Source organism: Paramormyrops kingsleyae, chromosome 4 (assembly GCF_048594095.1).
Source record: "Paramormyrops kingsleyae isolate MSU_618 chromosome 4, PKINGS_0.4, whole genome shotgun sequence".
Taxonomy (NCBI): domain Eukaryota; kingdom Metazoa; phylum Chordata; class Actinopteri; order Osteoglossiformes; family Mormyridae; genus Paramormyrops; species Paramormyrops kingsleyae.
Window position 1 is genome coordinate 7,636,874 of NC_132800.1, and position 22,937 is coordinate 7,659,810.

Below are 22,937 nucleotides of genomic sequence, written 5' to 3' on the forward strand. Positions count from 1 at the left end.
TTGTATTTGTTGAGGGGGGAAAAGTATTTGTATTTGTATTCGTATTCGAGTAAAATTCAAAATAGGCGTAAAAATCCAGTTTTTTTGCGTTGCACTTCTAATTTACGTTATAGTGTAAGTATTCTTTAATTATATCCATTATAATAATTATGGATATGCAGTAGACAGAGTAACTTAAACGTACCATATAACTCCTACAAGTGCATACAATTCGACACAACTACACAAGCATTGTTTTAACCTTTTTAACCAAACGTTAACGTTACTCTGTCAACAGCCTATTGTCTAAATTACCGAGCTAACAGAGCTACGTAAACAGAGCGAACATGAGAGCACCTGACTGCAGACGTCAATAATGCAGCGTAATGGAATAATCTCCCGATCAAACTCCGCTTCCCGAAAGTTATAAACTGCCTCCGGAACCCAGTTAAGGTACAAAAATCTATTCAACAAAAACAGTGATACAGTTAAGTCTTTTTTCACTCAGCCGAGCCTTCTCTGTTGCTGTGTGGAGCAGCCTGTGTCAGTCACCTCTTTTACAACCGCCCCCCCCGACTCCTGAACTCACTCACTCACTCACTCATCCGGGCATGCACTGCGGTCTCAAGAGGAAACGCATCTTTTTGATATAAAGTTTTTCTTGTTCCCGAATACAAATATTTTTTAAAGTATTTGTTCGAAATAAGTATTCGTAAAAAACACATTATTTGTGCCTTTCCGAATACCGTATTCGGGTTCGGCTCCACCCCTAATATATATATATATATATATATATATATATATATATATATATATATATATATATATATATATATATATATAATATGGAAAATTTATATATAGTATGTGTATACACACACACACAGTATATGGAGAAAATGATTAGGACACCTGGCCATTACACCTACAGGAACTTTTATGACATCCCATTCTAAATCCATAGAGCTGCCACTCTTCTGGGAAAGCTTTCTACAAGATTTTGGAGTGAGTCTGTGGGTACTTTTACACATTCATCCAGAAGAGTATTTGTGAGATCAGGCACTGATGGTGGACATGAATGGCTGACTTGCTATCTCCATTGTACTGTAGTTCATCCCAAATGTGTTTGATGGGGTTGAGGTCAGGGATTATTACTTTTTTGATTGCATTTACAGATCTTTGTGGGGACCTGAAAAATGGAGTCTGTCCCAGGCAGCACAGTGCAGAAGGCAGGGCTCACCCTGAGTGACTGCAATTATATAATCAATTCTTCTGTACAAACTGGATTTATACATATTAATCCCATTATAAAACTGCTTGAGCAGTAATTAAGTGCCTTGGATGTTTTAAATAAACAAGTTGACAGCTGTTTTGTTAGTGAATCTTAGCAGCAAACATCTCATATCAGTACAGTCATGGACTGCTGATTTAGGGGTCTGTTCACATATTAATTATGAAATCAGTAGAGTGGATTTTCTTGACGTGTGGCTGCTTTTGCCATTTGGGTACTTTCAGAAAGTCCCGTAGCCCCCCAGCCCCCCATGACTATTTCCGGCTGCTGTAGTGGTGTGGGGGACACGCCGGCTTCTGATTGGTCCTCATTAGTGGGGCTACATAATGTACACAGCTGCCAGTTACTGTCAAGCGTAGAATGATTGATGTCTGGGGGGGGGGGGTCAGTGGGATTAAAGAGGCATTAATGGAAAATGCACTACTCAATTTTTCACCCCCCTCCCCCTCTATATAATCATTCACATCAGGCTGAAATAACTGAAGCATGTGTCACCCAGTCAGTCCAAAACTCAAACTTAACAGAAAGCTTTTACAGAAAGTAGCTGTGTGAGTGTGTGACTGGGCAAGTATGTCCAGCAGGGGCACTGTGTACCTGTTCAGGTGGCATATGGGTTCCCATGACAACCCCAGTCCACCAGTAGAGCATATCATTTACATTTACGGTATTTGGCAGATGCCCTTACCCAAGTTAAATAATGACTGTACATGTGGGGACGTTAATCGAGGGAACGCAGCGTTTCACATCCTGCAACTGACGGGAAACTCGCAGTTACCGCAGGACGGCAGTAGGGGGCGGAAGCGAGGTGCTGCTCTCTCAAGTTACATCCGATTGTTTAAGTAAAAATGTTTCGATCTTTAAAATTTAATTTTTAACTTTTTTGCCATTAATTTAGACAGTAATGAGATCAGTTGTTTTTTCTATTATCCTTTTTTTTAATAGGGGTCTGAGCATCGGCGGCTCTATGCTAGTAAACTTGTCGATTGTCAGGTAAGGCAGTTCACGGTTGGGAAACCAGCTTGTTATATTTTGGTCATTCAGTGTAATTTGTGTTACTAATGTTTTTTTTCCTTTGCTTTTGCAGTTCTGTCTCCTGTTAAACGGTTATTATATACGGCGATGCCATTTACCAGGGAGTGCTGTTTAATTATGTTAAATATTTTTTAAAAATGGTTAAACCAAGACATTAATATGAAGCCTTTATTGCCATTGTTCAGGTAGCAAATACAATATACAGACAGAAATGTATATATAATGTACATATACAGGGGAAGTCCCCCCCATCAGGATTATATTTCATTATATTATATCAGAGAGGAAAATGTCATTTTCCATGTTTGTTCAGCTTGCAAAACACAGTCACTTATTTTGTCTAACATACGTCAGTAAAAAGGGTCATACTAGTTAAAAAGCAGAGATTTTACTTTTTTGCCACGGAGAAGCAGCGACATGTGACGCTCTGATAAGTAAAAATTATCCCTCCAGCACACAGTGAGCTATCCCAGCATGCACAGGGACACGGAGGAGTTATAATAAACATAAAACCCTGGACAGAGGGGTTCAGTGAATGAGGAGGTGAAGCTGTACAGGAGGGTCAGTCCATCAGAGGAGACTCTGTAGAAGGACAGAGTACCAGCCACCTGGTCCAGATACACTCCTACTCTGCAGGAACCTGAGGGCTTTATGGGTATGACAGTCCGTTTCTTGTTGTGCCGGACAGAGTAACTGTCAGGAGAGCAGCGCAGCATCCATGACTTGTCATTGGCTCCAAGCTGACAGTCAGCACTGTCTCCTTTCCTCCTGATTCCTTTAAAAGTCACTCCTATCAGGGCTCCAACTCCACTCCACTCAGCCTCCCAGTAACAGCGACCAGTCAGACTCTCTCTGCACAAAACTTGGTCCCAGTTGTCAAATCTCTCTGGATGATCAGGATATGGCTGCTGCTCTGCCCCCCCTGTCACCTTCCTGTTCCCCTCTGACAGAGACAGGTGTCTGTTTGCTGTGTTGGGGTCCAGCGTCAGCTGGCAGGAGTCTGTAGGCAAGAGGAAGAGCGATTAATTCCATCACGAAGCCCAGCATCTCCATCATTATCACTGTCACACCTCACACACTCACTAACACAGAACTGGCTCCAATACACACATTTTATTCCCAATATACTCATGTAGCCGCCCGAGTCTGCGGCGCTCCGGCTGCCCCCTGCGCTGTGAGACGCCGCGCTGAGAGACTCGCTGGGGACCGAACTGCACTTTAGCCTGCGCTCTATTATTCTGTACGATACAGAAAATATTAAAACAGCACAGTGTCCCCTAACGAAGCAGGAATTCAAAGTATGTGAAGTAGCTCAGGAAATGTCGGACGACCGGACGACGCCGGAGGGAAAACGCGCCAAAATACTGTGCGTGCTAAATTAACAGGATTAATTATGGGCATAAATTACAGGGGGATGGGGGGTTGTAACCGCCCCCCCCCCAATAATCATTTCTCCCCCTAAATGGCCGGACCCCCCCCCAAGTATTTAAATCAAAGTTACACCCTTGGGCTTAGTTACAGCTAAATAAAATTACAGTCAATGAAAACATTACCACTTAATAAAAGTGAGTTTGTCTTTACTTCAAAATATCAATTTCCTCCTAAACCCTTCGGACACTTAACTTCCTCTAGCTGCACTAAGCGCAGACTGAAGAGACGCTCGGCGTTACAGCCAGTTTGGGGGAGACTACGGGTGCTGTCTTAGGACAATAATGACGAATCTCAAAAAAGTACACTAAGTGCATACGCAAAAAAGAAGAAATGGGAAGGCTTTTTTATTTTATTTTTTTTGTGGAATTACAGACGCACGGTCGTATCAGAATGTATTTCACCCTGTTACATTCTCACACAAACACAAGCACGATATAAGCAGCTGTAAAGTATTTGTTTGTTCCCAGATGCTATTTATACTTAAGAAACCAGTCATGTATGAACCCAAACCCAGCAGTATGTTAAGAAGAAGAACTGATGAATTAATAATGTTTTTGGTGATGTCTGTTTTGTTTTTCACCTTTGGATGTTGTCTAAAATGACACACAGAGAAACTCACCAAAACATAAACATGGAAATCCATCTACATATAGTGCAAAAAACTAGACTCATTTAAAAAAAGCTGCATGAATACAATCATAAAGCAGTATTAATGCTATTATTAATAAAAACATGCAAACAAACTCACATTTCTGTAAGCCTGGTCTGGTCCTGCACTCTGCACTGTGATCCACACTATAGGAGAAGCAGAATGACATAGTGCTGCTGTATCCATGCATTTATTGGTGCCTGTTCTTCACATACATGCATAAGTATCTGTAGCATGTCAGACACACTCTCTACTCACTTCAGCTTCTCCAGTTTACAGCTGGGATCCTCCAGTACAGCAGAGAGCAGCTTCACTCCTGAGTCTCCTGGATGATTGTAGCTCAGGTCCAGCTCTCTCAGATGTGAGGGGTTTGACCTCAGAGCTGAAGCCAGGGAAGTACAGCCTCCCTCTGTGACTCTGCAGCCTGACAGCCTATAGAAAGGAAATCACAAAATTTTGGACAAAGCACAGGTGGCAACAATTCTTCAGAATGCCAGTGCTGATGTGCCCAAAGCGACCAGCGACTGGCCTGGACCCACCAGACAAACAGCTAGAGCTGGGCGGTATGACCAAAAATTTATATCACGGTATTTTTCTAAATTATATCGATGTCACGGTATTTGACGGTATTTTTTTTTTTCCATGCATGATTAGGTGTTAACCCCATTTCCTAATAAATTAGAGAATAATTACTGCAGTATATTGGCTTACATTGACCGGACTAGTATTAACCCAGGTTTGATTGGTCTCACAAAATGCTGCTGTTCACAAAGAGGTGACAGTGGCACTCATAATTGTAATGAGGTTAAGAAATCAGAATTCATGACTTGCAGTCAAAATACACAACACTTTATTGTGCAAGTTTTGCAACTTGAAAACATCTTTAAGCTGGCTACAATGTAAACAATATGTCCCCTGTAACTGCAAAATGAAAACTTTATCCACTGGACTTTCATTAAGGCAAATTACCTAAAACAGGTAAATACAAAAGGAGTGAAACTTTTCACTTTGTGAAACATTAATAATATTACTTCAAGTCCAACCAGGTAGTATTCAAGTATTTAAAATATAAAAGAAGTTTAACTTGAAAACAACTAAACCTTCACTAAGGCAACTTGCCTCCATACGGACTTTGCTTCAAGATGAGGTATATTCATACACACATTTAAACAAATAATAAATAGTAAACTAAAAGTATGCAACTTGCATAAATAATACTATTGCTCAACCCCAGGAACAGTACACTGTATTCAAGTATCAAAAATATAAAAGAAGTGCAATATGGCATGCAGGCGGAGGTGGTGAAGCAAATTGCTTGTGTTGCCTCCTGCGGCTACAACTTTAGCCCGACAACATTTACATATTATGGTTGTTTGATGAACGTCAGATTTTTTAAAGCCGAAGTATTTCCACACAACCGACATGGCCCCTCTTTTCGGAAGAAGTTCCTCTTTGTACGTGACATTTTCTTCGTTCATGCTGTTCACCGCTCAACACACACAGGCCGTGCTTCCACCGCTCTCATGCAGACGCATACAGCTTGTTTGGTACCACTGCAAAACAATCCCCCTCTCAAACAATGTCCCGCGGTGGGACGTTCCACCGCTCTGTGTTCCCGACGCTTTGTACGCACACACTCACCGGTATTGGGGTATATGAAAAATGAATATCATTAAAAAAAAAAACACCGGTATTCGGTATGAAAAGGTATACCGCCCAGCCTTACAAACAGCCATTCAGCACCTCCCCCTTTTCCTCCATCCCTGGTCTTCCTGTTCCTGATAAAAAGATGCCTTTTGGGGGCAATATTCTGCACCCAGGTTTGCCTGTCTGCCCATGCTCTTGCGGCCGCTACACACAGTTCACTGCAGCTCATCTTTTAACCCCACTGACTCTGCAGTAACAGACATAAATGATCAGCTCAGTTTAAAATTAAACCATCCAGTGAGCGACCAACTACATAAAACTTAGACCAACTGGATTCCCTGGACTCCTGCCACAAGAAGAGCACTGATGGCAGAGAGGATGAGGCCCTGGAGTGACGCCAAGAGCAAACGGTGTGACGTCACAGGTACAGGAAAGTTGGCTAAACCCCAAAGGGTGACGATCAGCACCACAGCACTGGACAGAAACCACTAGATCCCCACAGTCGGCCGCAGAAGCACCCGTGAGGAAGTGAGGAATGTCAACAGGAGGCGGCCAGCAGCTGACAAGAGCTCCAGAGAGGGTTCAGTATCACCTCTCCCAGCGTGGCTCAAAGCCTGCATCCTGGACAACCCCGCAACGGAAATTACTTCACTGTGATGGTGCATCTGCGTCTGCGTGAAGTATGAACCAGCCGTGGACAGCAGGAGGGGAGGCCAACAGATGAGCAGGCCACTTGTCATCTCTCTCTCTCTGAAGACAGACGGCCTGGAGGATGACCACATGGAAAGGTCTGCCACCTTCCGCCTGCACAACCAGTGACCAAGGAGCCGGACCCAGCCGTCTGCCCTTTCTAAATGTACCCCCTTTCCCCCAAAAACAAACACTGCCCCTTATGGGGTGTCCACGGCAACCCCAACCCTGTGTCTCCTGCCTCCTTAACCAACAGAGGAGACTAACCTGGGAAAGATTAACCTTCACATCCAGATCAGAACAGAGCTGGGAAACACCCCCATCTGACTGCCGAGGAGAATTGCAGTACAATCTCCTCAAAGAGTGAAAACACTGGCAGCAGGTGAATATGTGTACAGTGGATGTGATGTCAAAAGCTGACACACCCATATTGTATCTGTGCTCTGACCTAAAGCTTTTCATGGAATTTTATTATATTATTATATTAGCTGCCATTTTTTATTTTAATTTCAGCCTTTACATAAACAGAAGGTGACATTCAAATAAGTGCAGATTTTTTATTTTAATGAGTAAATCAAAAATGATATGTGACTCCTCCCATGACATATTCAGACCAATAAAATTGCTTCCACTGCAGCTGTCAGCCATCTTTCTGCCAGGTGGCCCCAGACTGACTAGTAACTCTGAAAGGAGGAGATGTGAACATCCCCAGCAGCTAATGCAGGCCTGGCAGGCTGTGTTAGTTCTCATTCCAGCCGAGCTGATGCATGGGTTTCTTTTAGATTTAAATTGCACAAATTATAAATTTAAAAGTTGATTGAAAAAAAATTCAGGATGCAACAGCACTTTCAGGAATTCTGTTTGAAAGACCTTAGCACATGAACATTTTAAACACTGTGATCCATCTCTCATAGCTGACAGGTGGCTGATGTGACACAGGAAGGTGCCCATGCAGCAGCTACCAAAATAAAAGAGTATTTTATCTGTTGTAATTATACCTCTGCAAATGTGATTTAGGTTCCTTTGCTATTAAACTGTGAAACATCCAGCCCATGTATTTACTCTAGCATATAATGTAACAATATTAAATCAATATGACAATACTAAAACAAAACATGTGCACCATGTCTTCTTTTCTGAAAAACATAAAGAACTGAAAAGTAAAAAGTGTAAATTGATACCTGCTTATTGGGAATGAAATGGTCTGAGTGCAGCGGTTCACTTGTCTGACTTGCATTGCAGCCACAGAAACATTATATAATATTAACGTACCACTTTAGTATTTGTACCGTCAAACTGGACTGACCTCAGTATCTCCAGCTTACAGTGTGAATCCCCCAGTCCAACAGAGAGCAGCTTCACTCCTGAATCCTGCAGGTCATTGTTACTCAGGTCCAGCTCTCTCAGGGGTGAGGAGTTTGATCTGAGAGTTAAAGCCAACGTGTCACAGCATGTCTCTGTGAGATTACAGCTGTTCAGCCTGGAAAAAGAAAATATGTTGAGACACAGACACATATATAACCTACACATTGTTAATAGTACTGACAGCAACATTAAAACAAGCGAGCAGCACAGGCCAAATGAAAATGAAAATGCCACTAGTAGCTGCTCATCGCACGATTTAGCACCATCTAGGGTGCAACCTTCACGGGAGATGGTGCCTTATAGAACAAGAAGATACGATGAAGTGTATTAATGAGAGCCCTTCTAGTGGAGAGAATGTGATGTAGTGCCCTAAAAGGTGCCCATACAATGGTATAAGTGGTCCTATGTGTATCCTTTCAATAGAAAATGGTGCTGGACCAACCTATCCTGGGCCATCAGAGTGGCAAATTGTGCAAATGCTCAGAGAATCCACAGCCACTTCCAAATCACTGGGGACGTACGACACATGTGGCAGGGGATCTGGGCCATCACCCACTACAGGACATCTCCACCTGCCTGTGACAGTGAGACCTCTCTTCCAGATGTGCTGAGTCACATCTACGCATGCTTTGAAGCACAGAATGACATGGCAGCAAGGAAGATCAACCCTCCCCCCAACGCTCTGCCTGATCATGACTGATGTGAGGTGATCTCTGTTCAGAATCAACCCAGAAAAGCCTGGCGGAACAGACAACATTCCTTGTCTTCTGCTGAAGGGACATGCAGACCAACTGTCCTTACAGACATCTTCAATATCTCTCTGAGCACCACTGTCATTTCAACATGCTTCAAAGCCACCACCAACATCTCCATGCCAAAGAAGCCTTGTGTCCTCAATAACTACCATTCATACCTATCATCATGAAGTGCTTCAAAAGGCTCATCATGAGCTACATAAAATCACAGAATCTTCGCTGTGACTCTGTAGCCTGACAGCCTATAGAAAGGAAATCACAACATTTTGAACAAAATACAGATGGCAACGATTCTTCAGAATGCCAGTGCTGATGTGCCCAAAGCGACCAGCGACTGGCCTGGACCCACCAGACAAACAGCCCTTCAGCACCTCCCCCTTTTCCTCCATCCCTGTCCTTCCTGTTCCTGATAAAAAGTTACCATTTGGGGGTAATATTGGGCATCCAGGTTTGCCTGTGTGCTTCTGTTCCTGTGGTCGCTACACACAGATTACTGAAGCTCATCTTTTAGCCCCAATGACCGTGTAGTAATAGACATAAATGATCAGCTTAGTTCAAAATTAAACCATCCAGTAAAAAAAATTAAAAAAAAAATAAAATAAAAAAAAAAATATTAAAAAAAAAAAAAAAAAAAAAAAAAAAACAAAATTAAACCATCCAGTGACAACAACCCACTGCATGAAACTTAGACCAACCGGATTCCCTGGACTCCTGCCACAAGAAGAGCACTGATGGCAGAGAGGATGAGGCCCTGTGGTGACGCCAAGAGCAAACAGTGTGATGCCACAGGTGCAGGAAAGTCGGCTAAACCCCAAAGGGTGACGATCAGCACCACAGCACTGGACAGAAACCGCTAGATCCCCACAGTCGGCCACAGAGACACTCAAGAGGAAGTGAGGAATGTCAACAGGAGGCGGCCAGCAGCTGGTAAGAGTTCTAGAGAGGAGACAGGATCGTCTTCCCCAGTGTGGCTAAAAGCCTGCATTGTGGACAGCAGGGGGGGAGGCCGACTGGTGAGCTTGTCGTCTCTCTCTCTTTCTAAAGACAGACGGCCTGGAGGATGACCACACGGAAAGGACTGCCGTCTCTCGCCTGCTTAGCCTGTGACCAAGGAGCTGGGCCCAGCCACGTGAGGAAGGAGCTACCCTAAATAGCAAAACTGTCAAAGAGGCATGGGAACTTTTTAAAAGCACATTCTTGCAACTACAAGAGGACTTCATACCTGATTCCAGCAAAACTAAATCTAGGACACTGCAACCAAGGTGGTTTACTATGGAAATTAAGAGTAAAGTCAGGAGGAAAAGGGCTCTCTTCCACAAATGGAAATTAACTAATGATTTCAAAATAAAGCAGGAGTATCTAAATCTACAGGTTGAGTTAAAAAATATCATTAGACTCGCAAAGAGGAATGTAGAAAGGAAGATTGCATTGGAGGCTAAGGATGACGTTAAAAGTTTCTTCCAATATTTTAACTCCGAAAGAGCTCTAAAAGCTGAAATCACAAAGTAACAAAGTAAACAGAGCTCATGTACTGGAATCTATATCAGTATCGGCAGGTGTGTATCGGAATCGGATTGGAACTGAAAAAAAATGTGGAACGGCCCATCCCTAATAGCCAACATGGATTTAGGAGAGGTACATCTTGTTTAACTAATTTACTTGCGTTCTTTGAGGAAGCTACAAGAGAAATTGATCACAAAAAGGCCTATGATGTGATCTACTTAGATTTCCAGAAGGCCTTTGATGTTGTCCCCCACAAACGGCTCTTGCTAAAGCTGCAGGGATTTTAGGAACTGTGGCAGCTTGGATTGAAAACTGGTTAACAGACAGGAAGCAGCGAGTAGTTATTAGAGGCACAATGTTATAGTTGGCCTGAATTCATAGTGGGGTATTACAGGGTCCAATTTTAGGACCACTATTGATTTGCATTAATGATGTTGACACCAATACATAAAGTAAACTGGTTAAATTTGCAGATGACACCAAGGTGGGTGGTGTAGCAGATACTGTACTGATCTAGCAGCACAGAGGCTACAGTGGGATCTGGATTTAATTAGCGACTGGGCTGATAACTGGCAGATGAAATGTATTTTTATATATTTATATTATATTATTCATATTATTCTAATTATGTAATATTATTCATATTATTCTAAATCTCTAAAATAATATTACTAAAGCCTTGAAGTAGATCTAGTTGACTACACCCCATGCTCCCCTTTAGACTCACCCAGGTATCACTGCGACAAAGTGTGACGGCTGCTGTCAGCCTGCTGCAAGTCACCAAATTTAAATAATGTGTCAAACTAAGCTAACAGTTTAAATCTGCATACAAACAGCTTCTATTTTAACTTGTATAGCTTTACTGTAGCCTTGCTGCTGTGGGAGACAAACAGCAGTGGATGGGAGCAGCTGAAAACATCGCTTTTCTTCACCTTTCAGCTTGTTGAACAGCTGGTTTGATTAAGGATTCACGCCAGCTCTTTACCAGTAAAGGTTAAGTAGTGATTACAAGCACTGCTGTTGTTTTCCTTCACTCCACCTGAGTTCATCATCCATATCCGTCAAGTTTTGGATTTGAAAATAAGGGAAATTTTCCGGCACCCACCGCGAGCCACCCCACCACCCCAACCAAGCTCCAGTATCCCTTACATTTTAAGACAAATGTGTTGTAACTTTATTGCTGTTTAAACTGATTTGTTGTTAGGCATATCTGGTTTAATAACAGTGATTTAAGTTATATTTTAAGAAATACATTTATTGAGAGCTGTTAATTATATCTTATTTACTACGGTACACCATTTTCAAAGTCTTATATAAAGACTTATCATTTACATAACTGATGTCCTGTCCATTTTTAAGAGGATTTGCTACAAAGAGTACAAGAAATCTAAAATAACCACTTGTCATTTACATTTTATTTTCATTACACATTTTCTTTTAATTTCTCATGTTCACTCGTGGCTCTCTGGCATTCACTAATGACATATTATACAGATTTGTTGCAGACTTTGTGTCCTTGTTGAAGTCGTCACAGAAGGTGAAAGTAACGTTGTTTTTGGCACACAGCATTGCCATTTTAACCTCCGCATTTATGACCTGGTTAATGTTGTAAATGACCTGCAGACTACTGCAGGTGCCAGTTCTCGCGAGGCTACTGGCAGTTCAGTTTGGAGAGGCAGATGATTTTTTTTTAATGATATAATACGTGAGATTTACGGGAAAATACTAATACGGGAGGACGGCGGGAAAGAGGGGTAAAATACGGTAGTTTCCCGGCCAAAATGGGAGACTTGACAGCTATGTCATCATCTCTGTAACAGAACCGTCTCTTAATTGCTCTTTGCTGTTAGTGTACAGTATAGACAGGCTCCAGCTCCAAGTTAAACTACGACAGCATCATTTTCACTTGTTCCAGCCGAGCTGATACATGGGTTGTTTTAGATTTAAATTGTACAAATTATGAATTTAAAAGTTAATTGAAAAAAAAAATCAGGATACAACAGTACTTTCAGGAATCTTGTTTGAGAGACCTTGGCACATGAACATTTTAAACACTGTGATCCACACAGATCTGTACAGTACAGTGAGAGCTGATTACAGGAGTGATTCATCTCTCATAGCTGACAGGCGGCTGATGTGACACAGGAAGGTGTCCATGCAGCAGCTACCCAAAATAAAAGAGTATTTTATTTGGTGTAATTCCACAATATTTAATATAACAATATTAAATCAGTATGACAATACTAAAACGAAACACGTGCATCATGTCTTCTTTTCTGAAAAACATAAAGAACTGAAAAGTAAAAAGTGTAAATTGATACCTGCTTAGTGGGAATGAAATGGTCTGAGTGCAGCGGTTCACTTGTCTGACTTGCATTGCAGCCACAGAAACACTTTATAATATTAACATACCGTCAAACTGGACTGACCTCAGTATCTCCAGCTTACAGTGTGAATCCCCCAGTCCAGCAGAGAGCAGCTTCACTCCTGAATCCTGCAGGTCATTGTTACTCAGGTCCAGCTCTCTCAGGGGTGAGGAGTTTGATCTGAGAGTTAAAGCCAACGTGTCACAGCATGTCTCTGTCAGGTTACAGCTGTTCAGCCTGGAAAAAGAAAATATGTTGAGACACGGACACATATATAACCTACACATTGTTAATAGTACTGACAACAACATTAAAACAAGCGAGCAGCACAGGCCACTGGTGGACTCAGAGGGGGAATGGGGGGGGGGCGGGGGGGTAGTCCCCCCCTAGTGCCCCCATGGCTGAAAAAAACATCATGAACTTTCCCTAAGGAATGGTGAAAATGCCACTATTAGCTGCCCATAGCACGATCAAGCCCCCTTCACGGGAGATGGTGCCTTATAGAGCAAGAAGATGCGATGAAGTGTATTAATGAGAGCCCTTCTAGTGGAGAGAATGTCATGCAGTGCCCTGTAAGGTGCCCTTACAATGGTCAAAATGGCTCCTATGGGTACCCTTCTAACGGAAAAGGGTACCATTATGAAGAGCCCTTCTAGTGGAGGATATGTGATGTCATGCCCTAAAAGGTACCCATACAATGGTATAAGTGGTACTATGTGTATCCTTTCAATAGAAAAGGGTGCTGGACCAACCTATCCTGGGCCATCAGAGTGGCAAATTGTGGAAATGCTCAGAGAATCCACAGCCACTTCCAAATCACTGGGGACGTACGACACATGTGGCAGGGGATCTGGGCCATCACCCACTACAGGACATCTCCACCTGCCTGTGACAGTGAGACCTCTCTTCCAGATGTGCTGAGTCACATCTATGCATGCTTTGAAGCACAGAATGACATGGCAGCAAGGAAGATCAACCCTCCCCCCAACGCTCTGCCTGATCATGACTGATGTGAGGTGATCTCTGTTCAGAATCAACCCACAAAAGCCTGGCGGAACAGACAACATTCCTTGTCTTCTGCTGAAGGGACGTGCAGACCAACTGTCCTTACAGACATCTTCAATATCTCTCTGAGCACCACTGTCATTTCAACATGCTTCAAAGCCACCACCAACATCTCCATGCCAAAGAAGTCTTGTGCCCTCAATAACTACCATTCACACCTATCATCATGAAGTGCTTCAAAAGGCTCATCATGAGCTACATAAAATCACAGAATCTTTCCTCTGCGACTCTGCAGCTTGACAGCCTATCGCAAGGAAATCACAACATTTTGGACAAAATACAGGTGGCAACGATTCTTCAGAATGCCAGTGCTGATGCACCCAAAGCGACCAGCGACTGGCCTGGACCCACCAGACAAACAGCCCTGACCACATGGAAAGGACTGCCGCCTCCCGCCTGCTCAGCACGTGACCAAGGAGCCGGGCCCAGCCGTCTGCCCTTTCTAAATGTACCCCCTTTCCCCCTAAAATAAACACTGCCCCTTATGGGGTGTCCACTGCTACCCTGTGTCTCCTGCCTCCTTACGCAACACAGGAGATTAACCTGGGAAAGATTAACCTTCATAACCAGATCAGAACAGAGCTGGGAAACACCCCCCATCTGACTGCCGAGGAGAATCGCTGACGATCCCCCCAAGGAGAGGGCTGTACAGAGCCTCCCATGGTCTGGCTGTGAAAACACTGGCAGCAGGTGAATATGTGTACAGTGGATGTCAAAAGCTGACACACCCCTATTGTATCTGTGCGCTGACCTAAAGCTTTTCAAGCATTTTTCTTGAAATAGTTCCCCTTCTTTTGCATGCAAATAGCTGCCATTGTTTATTTTCATTTCAGCCTTTACATAAACGGAAGGTGAAATTCAAGTAAGTGCAGATTTTTTATTTTAATGAGCAATTCAAAAATGATATGTGACTCCTCCCATGACATATTCAGAGCAATAAAATTGCTTCCACTGCAGCTGTCAGCCATCTTTCTGCCAGGTGGCCCCAGACTGACTAGTAACTCTGAAAGGAGTAGAGGTGAACATCCCCAGCAGCTAATGCAGGCCTGGCAGGCTGTGTTAGTTATCATTCCAGCCTAGCTGAAGCATGGGTTTCTTTTAGATTTAAATTGCACAAATTATGAATTTAAAAATTAATTGAAAAAAAAAAACAGGATGCAACAGTACTTTCAGGAATTTTGTTTGAGAGACCATTGCACATGAACATTTTAAACACTGTGGTCCACACAGATCTGTACAGTACAGTGAGAGCTGATTACAGGAGTGATTCCTCTCTCATAGCTGACAGGTGGCTGATGTGACACAGGAAGGTGTCCATGCATCAGCTACAAAAATAAGAGTATTTTATTTGGTGTAATTCCACCTGTGATTTAGGTTCCTCTGTTATGAAACTGTGAAAAGTCCAGCCAATGCATTTACTGTAGTACAGAGAATAACAATATTATGTCAGGATGACAATACTAAAACAAAACATGTGCATCATGTCCTCTTTTCTGAAAAATAAAAAGAAATGAAAAGTAAAAAGTATAAATTGATACCTGCTTAGTGGGAATGAAATGGTGTGAGTGCAGCTGTTCGCTTGTCTGACTTGCATTGCAGCCACAGAAACAATTTATAAAATTAACATACCGGTTTAGTATTTGTACTGTCAAACTGGACTGACCTCAGTATCTCCAGCTTACAGTGTGAATCCCCCAGTCCAGCAGAGAGCAGCTTCACTCCTGAATCCTGCAGCTCATTGTTACTCAGGTCCAGCTCTCTCAGGGGTGAGGAGTTTGATCTGAGAGTTAAAGCCAACGTGTCACAGCATGTCTCTGTGAGATTACAGCTGTTCAGCCTGGAAAAAGAAAATATGTTGAGACACATACAGTATATAACCTACACATTGTTAATAGTACTGACAGCAACATTAAAACAAGCGAGCAGCACAGACCACTGGTGGACTCAGAGGGGGAATGGGGGGGGGCAGTAACTGTGCTAGTGCCCCCATGGATGAAAAAAACCTCACTAACTTTCCCTAAGGAATGGTGAAAATGCCACTATTAGCTGCCCATCGCACGATTTAGCACCATCTAGTGTGCCCCCTTCACGGGAGATGGTGGACCATATAGAACAAGGCGATGAAGTGTATTAATGAGAGCCCTTCTAGTGCAGAGAATGTCATGCAGTGCCCTGTAAGGTGCCCTTACAATGGTCTAAATGGCTCCTATGGGTACCCTTCTAACCGAAAAGGGTGCCATTATGAAGAGCCCTTGTAGTGGAGGATATGTGATGTAGTGCCCTAAAAGGTGACCATACAATGGTATAAGGGGTCTCTATGTTTGTCCATTCAAGAGAAAAGGGTGCTGGACCAACCTATTCCGGGCCATCACACTCTAAAAAAGAATGTATTGGGTCTACTCAAAAAGGTGTGTTAACTATTTGCATTGATCTTTTTAAGTTGTCTCAACTTCAATATTATTAAATAATTGTTACTAAACTATCATTATTACACCAGCAGAAATCATTAAATACACTAAAAGCTATATTAAGTTGAATCTACTCGATATTCAGTGGGCACTATTTGAATTTTCATATTGGTTGTACTTAATGCATGTGTTAGTTACACCATTAAATCAAGCACAATAAACATGTTTTTCCTTCTATATCCAAAAGCTAAATTGAGTAATACCTACTTAATATTAATTCAGTATTCATTGAAATATTAAGTTACCTCATCATTCAAATAAAGTTGCTCTACCTTAATTTTTTTGGTGTTTTCTACTCAGAAATGTCCATGCAAATAGTTAACACACTTTCTTTAGTATCAGTACCTTGTTTTACTTAAGTCAGGGGAAATAAAAAACAAGAACCGCATTTCACAATTCAACATTTGAATAAATGTTAAGTAATAATCATCACTTTATTATTTTCCCCCATGGGGAAATTGTCTTTTATGTCTCCTTCAACCTGCTCTTTGTAAGCAAGTTGTCCGCAAAGGGCAGCCACTCATGGCTGCGCCCAGAATGTTGGGGGTTAAGGGCCTTGCTCAAGGACCCACAGAAGCTGGGTTTGAACTGGTGATCTTGTGATTATAGGCATACAGGCTTAGCCCACTGAGCCACACAGAACACATGGTTCCAGTTATTAGAGTACAAGAATTTTTATAAATAAATGACAAATATCAACTCTAAACACAGAAAGCATACAATAGGTATTTTAGACATCCAGAAATTGTGCAAATGTTGCAAAAGCAGTCAAGTATAAAACAATTTGAATAGTGGAATGTAATCGTGTGCATATGTGTGTATGGTCACAGACAGAGACAGCAATCTTTTGGAAGCTCCCAGCTTTGGGGCCCATCGTATGAACACACCTGCTGACAATAACACTCACATAGCATTTCTGTGGAGCTGGTGTGTGGCTCAGCAGGCTAAGCCTCTGGGCCTGTGGTCGGAAGACTGCTGGTTCAAGATTGGGCAGAATAGTCACATGTCTGTGGGCCCATGAGCGAGGCCCTTAAACCTCCAGTTCCAGGGGTTCTGGATGCCAGCCAACCCAGTGCTGTGACCCCTAAGCTTGTTCTCACCTGTAAATGTGTCTGTGTCTCTCATGGAGAGTGAGAAGAGAAGCATCCCAATATACCTGTACTTGTGCAAATAAAGGATCATTTCACTTGTAAACCCTCCAGATAAAGAGCCCTCTTTGTTTCTATAGCAGGTTTGGATGATGTCACAGTTATCGGAAGGCATAGTGGATGTTAGTGGAAATGTCACTTTTGTGTTTTTTACTACATCACTACCTTCAGTCATTATAGAATCTGGGTTCAGAATATCAAAAACAAATCTAGTCAATTCATTAATCCATGAAGATGAAAAAAACTGTATGTTTCATATATTTAAAAAAATGTTAAGGTTTAACTACCAGAAAAGACATTTTTTACATCCTCACATCACTTAGAGCTGTTTTAGATGTCTTGACCACAGGCAGCAGCCTCCAGTGCTCATTATCTGATCTGGAGAATTTCTTCAGATCAAACACATCCAGCTCCTCATCTGACATCAGTAACACAAAGGCCAGAGCTGAATACTGTGCAGGTGAGAGGTCTTCTGCTGAAAGACTTCCTGAATTCAGGTATCTTTGTACCTCCTCTACTAGAGAATTGTCACCCAGTTCATTTAGACAGTGGAACAGGTTGATGGTCCTTTCAGGAGATAAATTCTCCATTATTTTCCCCTTGATGTATTGGGCTGTTTTCCCAATGTTATGTGAGCTGAATCCTGTCTGTCCCAGAAGCCTTTCTAACAGAGTCTTACTAGAATCTATTGAAAGGCCCAGGAGGAAGCGGAGGTAGAGGTCCAAGTGTCCATTCTTGCTCTCTAACGCCTGATCCACTGTAGTCTTCAGTAGGTTAGCGGATGACTTTGATAGAAAGACGTATAAAGCAGCGAGATACTCCTGGATGCTCAGATGCACAAAGCAGTACACCTTATCCCGATACATCCCATATTCCTCTTTAAAGACTTCTGTACACACTCCAGAGTAAACTGAAGCTTCTCTGATGTCAAGGTCACTCTTTTCCAGATCTTTCTTATAAAATATGAGATTGCCTTTCTTAAGGTTATGAAAAGCCAGTTTACCAAGTTTTAGAAGGAGGCATCTAATATCATTAGTTTCATTGTGTTTCATCAATCCATCCTTCAGTTTCCTGTACCAGCTTGTCCTGTTCTGGGACACAGAGGTCTGGAGCCTATACTTGTTTTTTATTAATCTTGTCTGAAAGATCAGGAAGTGTGTGTACATTTCAGTCAGAGTCCTTGGAATTTCTCCACTGTCAGTTTCCCTAAAAAGACTTTCAAGGACAGTGGCTGAAATACAGCAGAACACAGGAATGTGGCACATGATGAAGAGGCTCCTAGATGATTTCACATGTCTGATAATCCTTTCAGACAGGCCCTCATTAAATCTCTTCCTGAAATATTCCTCCTTCTGGGCATCACTGAACCCTCGTATCTCTGTCACCTGGTCGATGCACTCAGGAGGTATCTGATTGGTTGCTGCTGGCCGGGAAGTTATCCAGAGGAGAGCAGATGGAAGCAGATTCCCCTTAATGAGGTGAGTCAACAGCACATCCAGTGATGTTTTCTTTGTTACATCACAACAGCTCTCATTGTTCTTAAAATCTAGATGAAGGCGACACTCATCTAGACCATCTAAGATGAACAAGACTTTGTACCTAAACAGCTCAGTGGATTGAAATGACTTTAGTTCTGGATCAAAGTAGTGAAGCAGTTCAATCAGACTGAATTCACCTTCAAGCAAATTCAGGTTCCGGAAAGGAAGAGCAAATATGGCGTGAATGTCCTGGTTTGCTTTTCCTTCTGCCCAGTCTAGAATAAATTTCTGTACAGAGACTGTTTTCCCGATACCTGCAACCCCTTTAGTGAGTACAGTTCTGATAGGTGCCTCACGTCCACATAATGGTTTAAATATATCATAGCACTTGAGTGTAGTATCTTCTGTTCGCCTTTTCTTGGATGATGTTTCAATCTGTCTCACTTCATGTTCATCATTGACTCCTCCAGTTCCCCCTTCAGTTATGTAGAGTTCTGTGTAAATCTCTTTGAGAAGTGTTGGATGTCCTTCCTTAGCTTTTCCTTCAAATACACACTCAAATTTCTTCTTCAGGTTACATTTTATTCTGTCCAGCATGAGTTCCCCTGAAGAAATATGGGAGGAAAATGCACAATTTCTCAACAGGATCGAGAGCAGTATGAGAGGAAGAATATAAACACACACACACTATTCACTATTTCATTGTGATAAATGAGACTTTATGTTTCACATCATACACATTTGTTCTGAAACACCATATACATAAACGTAGATAATAGCATACAGCTCTTACTTTTCTCTGATATGTCACCCAGCTCACTTCCTGCTTGGTTACCTGAAATAAGAAAGAATTTCAAATTCATTTCTATCTTCAACATCAGTATGTAACAAACTCTTCATCATTTCCCATTTAATGTTATGTAATATATTTATTTTTCAAGACCTAAAACAGGTTACATTTTATATGAAAAACAAGTTTAAAAACAAGGTTAAACATATGATTACACTTCTGCAGGTCTTCCTTCAGTCTCTCAGCAAGGTCATTCAGGGTCATATTCTTCAGGATTTCAAGTGTGACTTCAAGAGCACCAACTTCCATGTATGAACTTATCGTGTCGGCCAGGTCTGTTCTATCCAAGTGATTCACCTGACCCCTGGGAAGGGGCTTTAACTCTTTATACTTTGTGTGACTCAGTTTCCATTTAAATTTCTTCAGCTCTTCACCATCAAGCTCCTCCAGATAATCCAGCAAGAGGTCGGCGAGCGAGTTCTGGGTGTGCAGAATGTGGGAGATGAGTCCATGAGATCTTACAGACCTGTTTATGGTCACTCACACACATGCACTGAACTTTCCATTAACAGAATCAGTTTTCCTGCTCACAGTCTTATGTGGCTGCTGAAGACACCTGCTATGATTTTCTATTACTATTGGAAACACACGTGTGTTTTTTTCTGCATTATTATTTAATATTTATTTAAGCATGTTAGTCTCACTGATTTAAAAAATTTCCAATATAAACAGTTTAAAGTTAAGACACAATCAATAGAGCACAATAGGGTCAAAATTAAAACAGACTGCAAACATCATGTTAAGGCAGCAAAATTTTTACATATTTTAGATTAAGTTATTCTGTTACAGTACGCCTGTAACAGATTAAGTTATTCTGTTACAGTACGCCTGTAACATTTGGTGTAGGGCGGTACGGTACGGAAGTAGCCTGCGGAAGAGCACTGCGGAGAGGGAGCTTTTTGTCTGCTATTTTCAACAACCTTCAGCTGAAAATAGTTACTCAACTCAAGCTTTCCCACCTTTCAGTCTCTGGTATTTATGGACTAAATGTAGCAAATGCCAAAAAGCTGTAGCCAAACCTCTTGTTGAGCCATTGCTTAGATGTTTATGGCTGTAAAGAAATCAGTTCCTGTGTATCGCAGTCTGACACTGTAATAAAAACCAAAAGCAAAGTTAGTTTTATATTCAAAAGTCAGTTTACCAGCTGTAATATCTTACAACCAAAGCACACTGGCCAGTTTTTACTCACACAGGCAGTTTGCAGTCACAGGAAGAGACGTCCACTGGTCATTTGGACTCATAACTATGGGCCATATTTCACCCTGTATTTAAGTCAAAAAAGGGTATAGTCATTACATTACATGTTCCTTCAGTATTCAATGGGTACTTTGGAAATGAAACTATACGCTTTTCTTTCAATGTATTCAGTGCTTGAAGTGGGTCAGTACTCACAGGTATGCAGTACCAGCACCTCTTTGTTTTTCTCTCCAGAGTACCGGCACCTCACTATATCTGCTGAGAGTACTGGCACCTGAGGCTGAATAACAATAGTATAGAACAGGGGTCACCAACTCTGGTCCTGGAGGGCTACTATCCAGTAGGTTTTCAATCCTACCTGGTTTCTAATGAGCCACACTAGTTCTCAGGTAAATACCAGGAGCAGGTGTGGCTCACCAGAAGCCAGGTAGGATAGAAAACCTGCTGGATAGTAGCCCTCCAAGACCGGAGTTGGTGACCCCTGGTATAGAATATATACTTTGTATATAAAATACACAACAAAACTAGCCGTGCTGCTCCTGGTCAATGCAATAAAGAAACAGAAAAACACAAACGAACAAATACTTGTCTGTATAAGCATAAGTAAAAAACAGCCAAGTAATGGAGGCAAGTAATAGCTGGGAAATAGCACCATCTGGCCAAGTCTTCCTGAGGGGGATATAGGCTGGTATGAGGAGAAGAGGAAGGTGGTCTGACTGGCCTAAATGTGGTAAAGGCACAGTTTTGTAAACATGCTTGATGTTAGAATAAACACTGTCAAGTGAGTTTTTCCCCCCTGGTGGCACAGTTCATGTACTGAGTGAATTTGGGGAGAACAGTAACTGTCTATGGTTCGGCTGTGTGAAAACTGAAACGCGACAAACGGAGCACTGGCACCTGGTGCTGAATAACAAGGGGAGCACCGGCATCTGATACTAAATAACAAAGGGAGTACCTGCACAAAGTTCACAATAACCAGGGGAGTACTGGCACATAGTACTGACTAACAAGGGGTCGGCTTGGTGTAATAGATCACTGCACTGTAATTCAACGGTGTTGAATTGGTTTAAATCCTATTTGACTAATGCTGCATGCAATTGTTCTTCTGCACGTGTGTCACTTCAGGACTGTGACCAGTTCACACTGGAATCTGATACTAGCCACATTTAAAAACAATGTGAATCAGGCTATAAAAAAAAACAAATAAAAAAAAAATCCAAGCAGAAAATCTGATTTGAACATTTGAGGTTGGCGTTTCATAGTATTCCCCAACCAAACGGATAAACACCACCTCAAATCTGCATTTCCTGCGAAAGGATAATGGATTTTTACTCGGTTTGATTAAACAAAAAGGTCATTTACAGATCAAAATTACGGACTAGTTTATAAAAAAATAAGTCCATTAGTAAGTCGGCTGGTACCAGCGTGGGTGAGGCAACGCACATAATCATAATCAGTCGAATACGATTAAGCTAAGACAAAAGTTGAGCGAACATACCAACTGCTGCCAACAACACAGTAGCTTCCAACGAGTCCATTTTACGTGAACCTACAAAATAAGCAAATAATTTAAACAGCACGAGAGAGTAATCTGCTGCAACACGGGGAGACGGGGAAAAGCCGCCCGCATACTTGTGACCATAGTGGAATTCGAGTAACCGGAAGGGCAATTAACATGCCGGTGTCGGGTCCTCAGCCAAACGCTACCGATTTTTAAAGGGTACCCGCCTCTAAATACGGTAATCGTAGTTCCATTTAAAGGGACAACTACCTAAAATGTCCATTCTGCCACAATCAGTTTCCATTTTGTACTTTGTGCTGAGGCTGGTCAGACAGGTCCAGCAAGTTCTCCAGGAACAGGAAGTATGTGTAACACGTACATCACGAAGGAAACAAGCCCTGTGTTTATTACTTTTTATCACATTGGTTTATTCAGTAACTAATGTAACAAAGTACTGTGTAAGTACTGTAAGATTCCTGCACAAAACAGCTTACAGTGGAACACTGAGACACTCACGCAAAG

At 42.0% G+C, this 22,937-nt stretch overlaps 1 protein-coding gene across 1 annotated transcript; it reads right to left on the reverse strand.

The window, feature by feature from the left end:
- Positions 1-2,456: 2,456 nt before the first annotated feature.
- Positions 2,457-21,254, reverse strand: LOC111840611 (protein NLRC3-like). Its single transcript, XM_072710564.1, has 12 exons — positions 21,110-21,254; positions 20,907-20,979; positions 20,737-20,806; positions 19,873-20,137; positions 19,661-19,702; positions 17,696-19,472; positions 15,437-15,610; positions 12,772-12,945; positions 8,026-8,199; positions 4,641-4,814; positions 4,482-4,528; positions 2,457-3,302 (listed from the first exon to the last, which is right to left on the reverse strand). Exons 3-12 carry the CDS (start codon positions 20,749-20,751, stop codon positions 2,767-2,769), a joined length of 3,378 nt encoding a protein of 1,125 aa, XP_072566665.1. The 5' UTR covers positions 20,752-20,806; positions 20,907-20,979; positions 21,110-21,254; the 3' UTR covers positions 2,457-2,766.
- Positions 21,255-22,937: the final 1,683 nt, after the last annotated feature.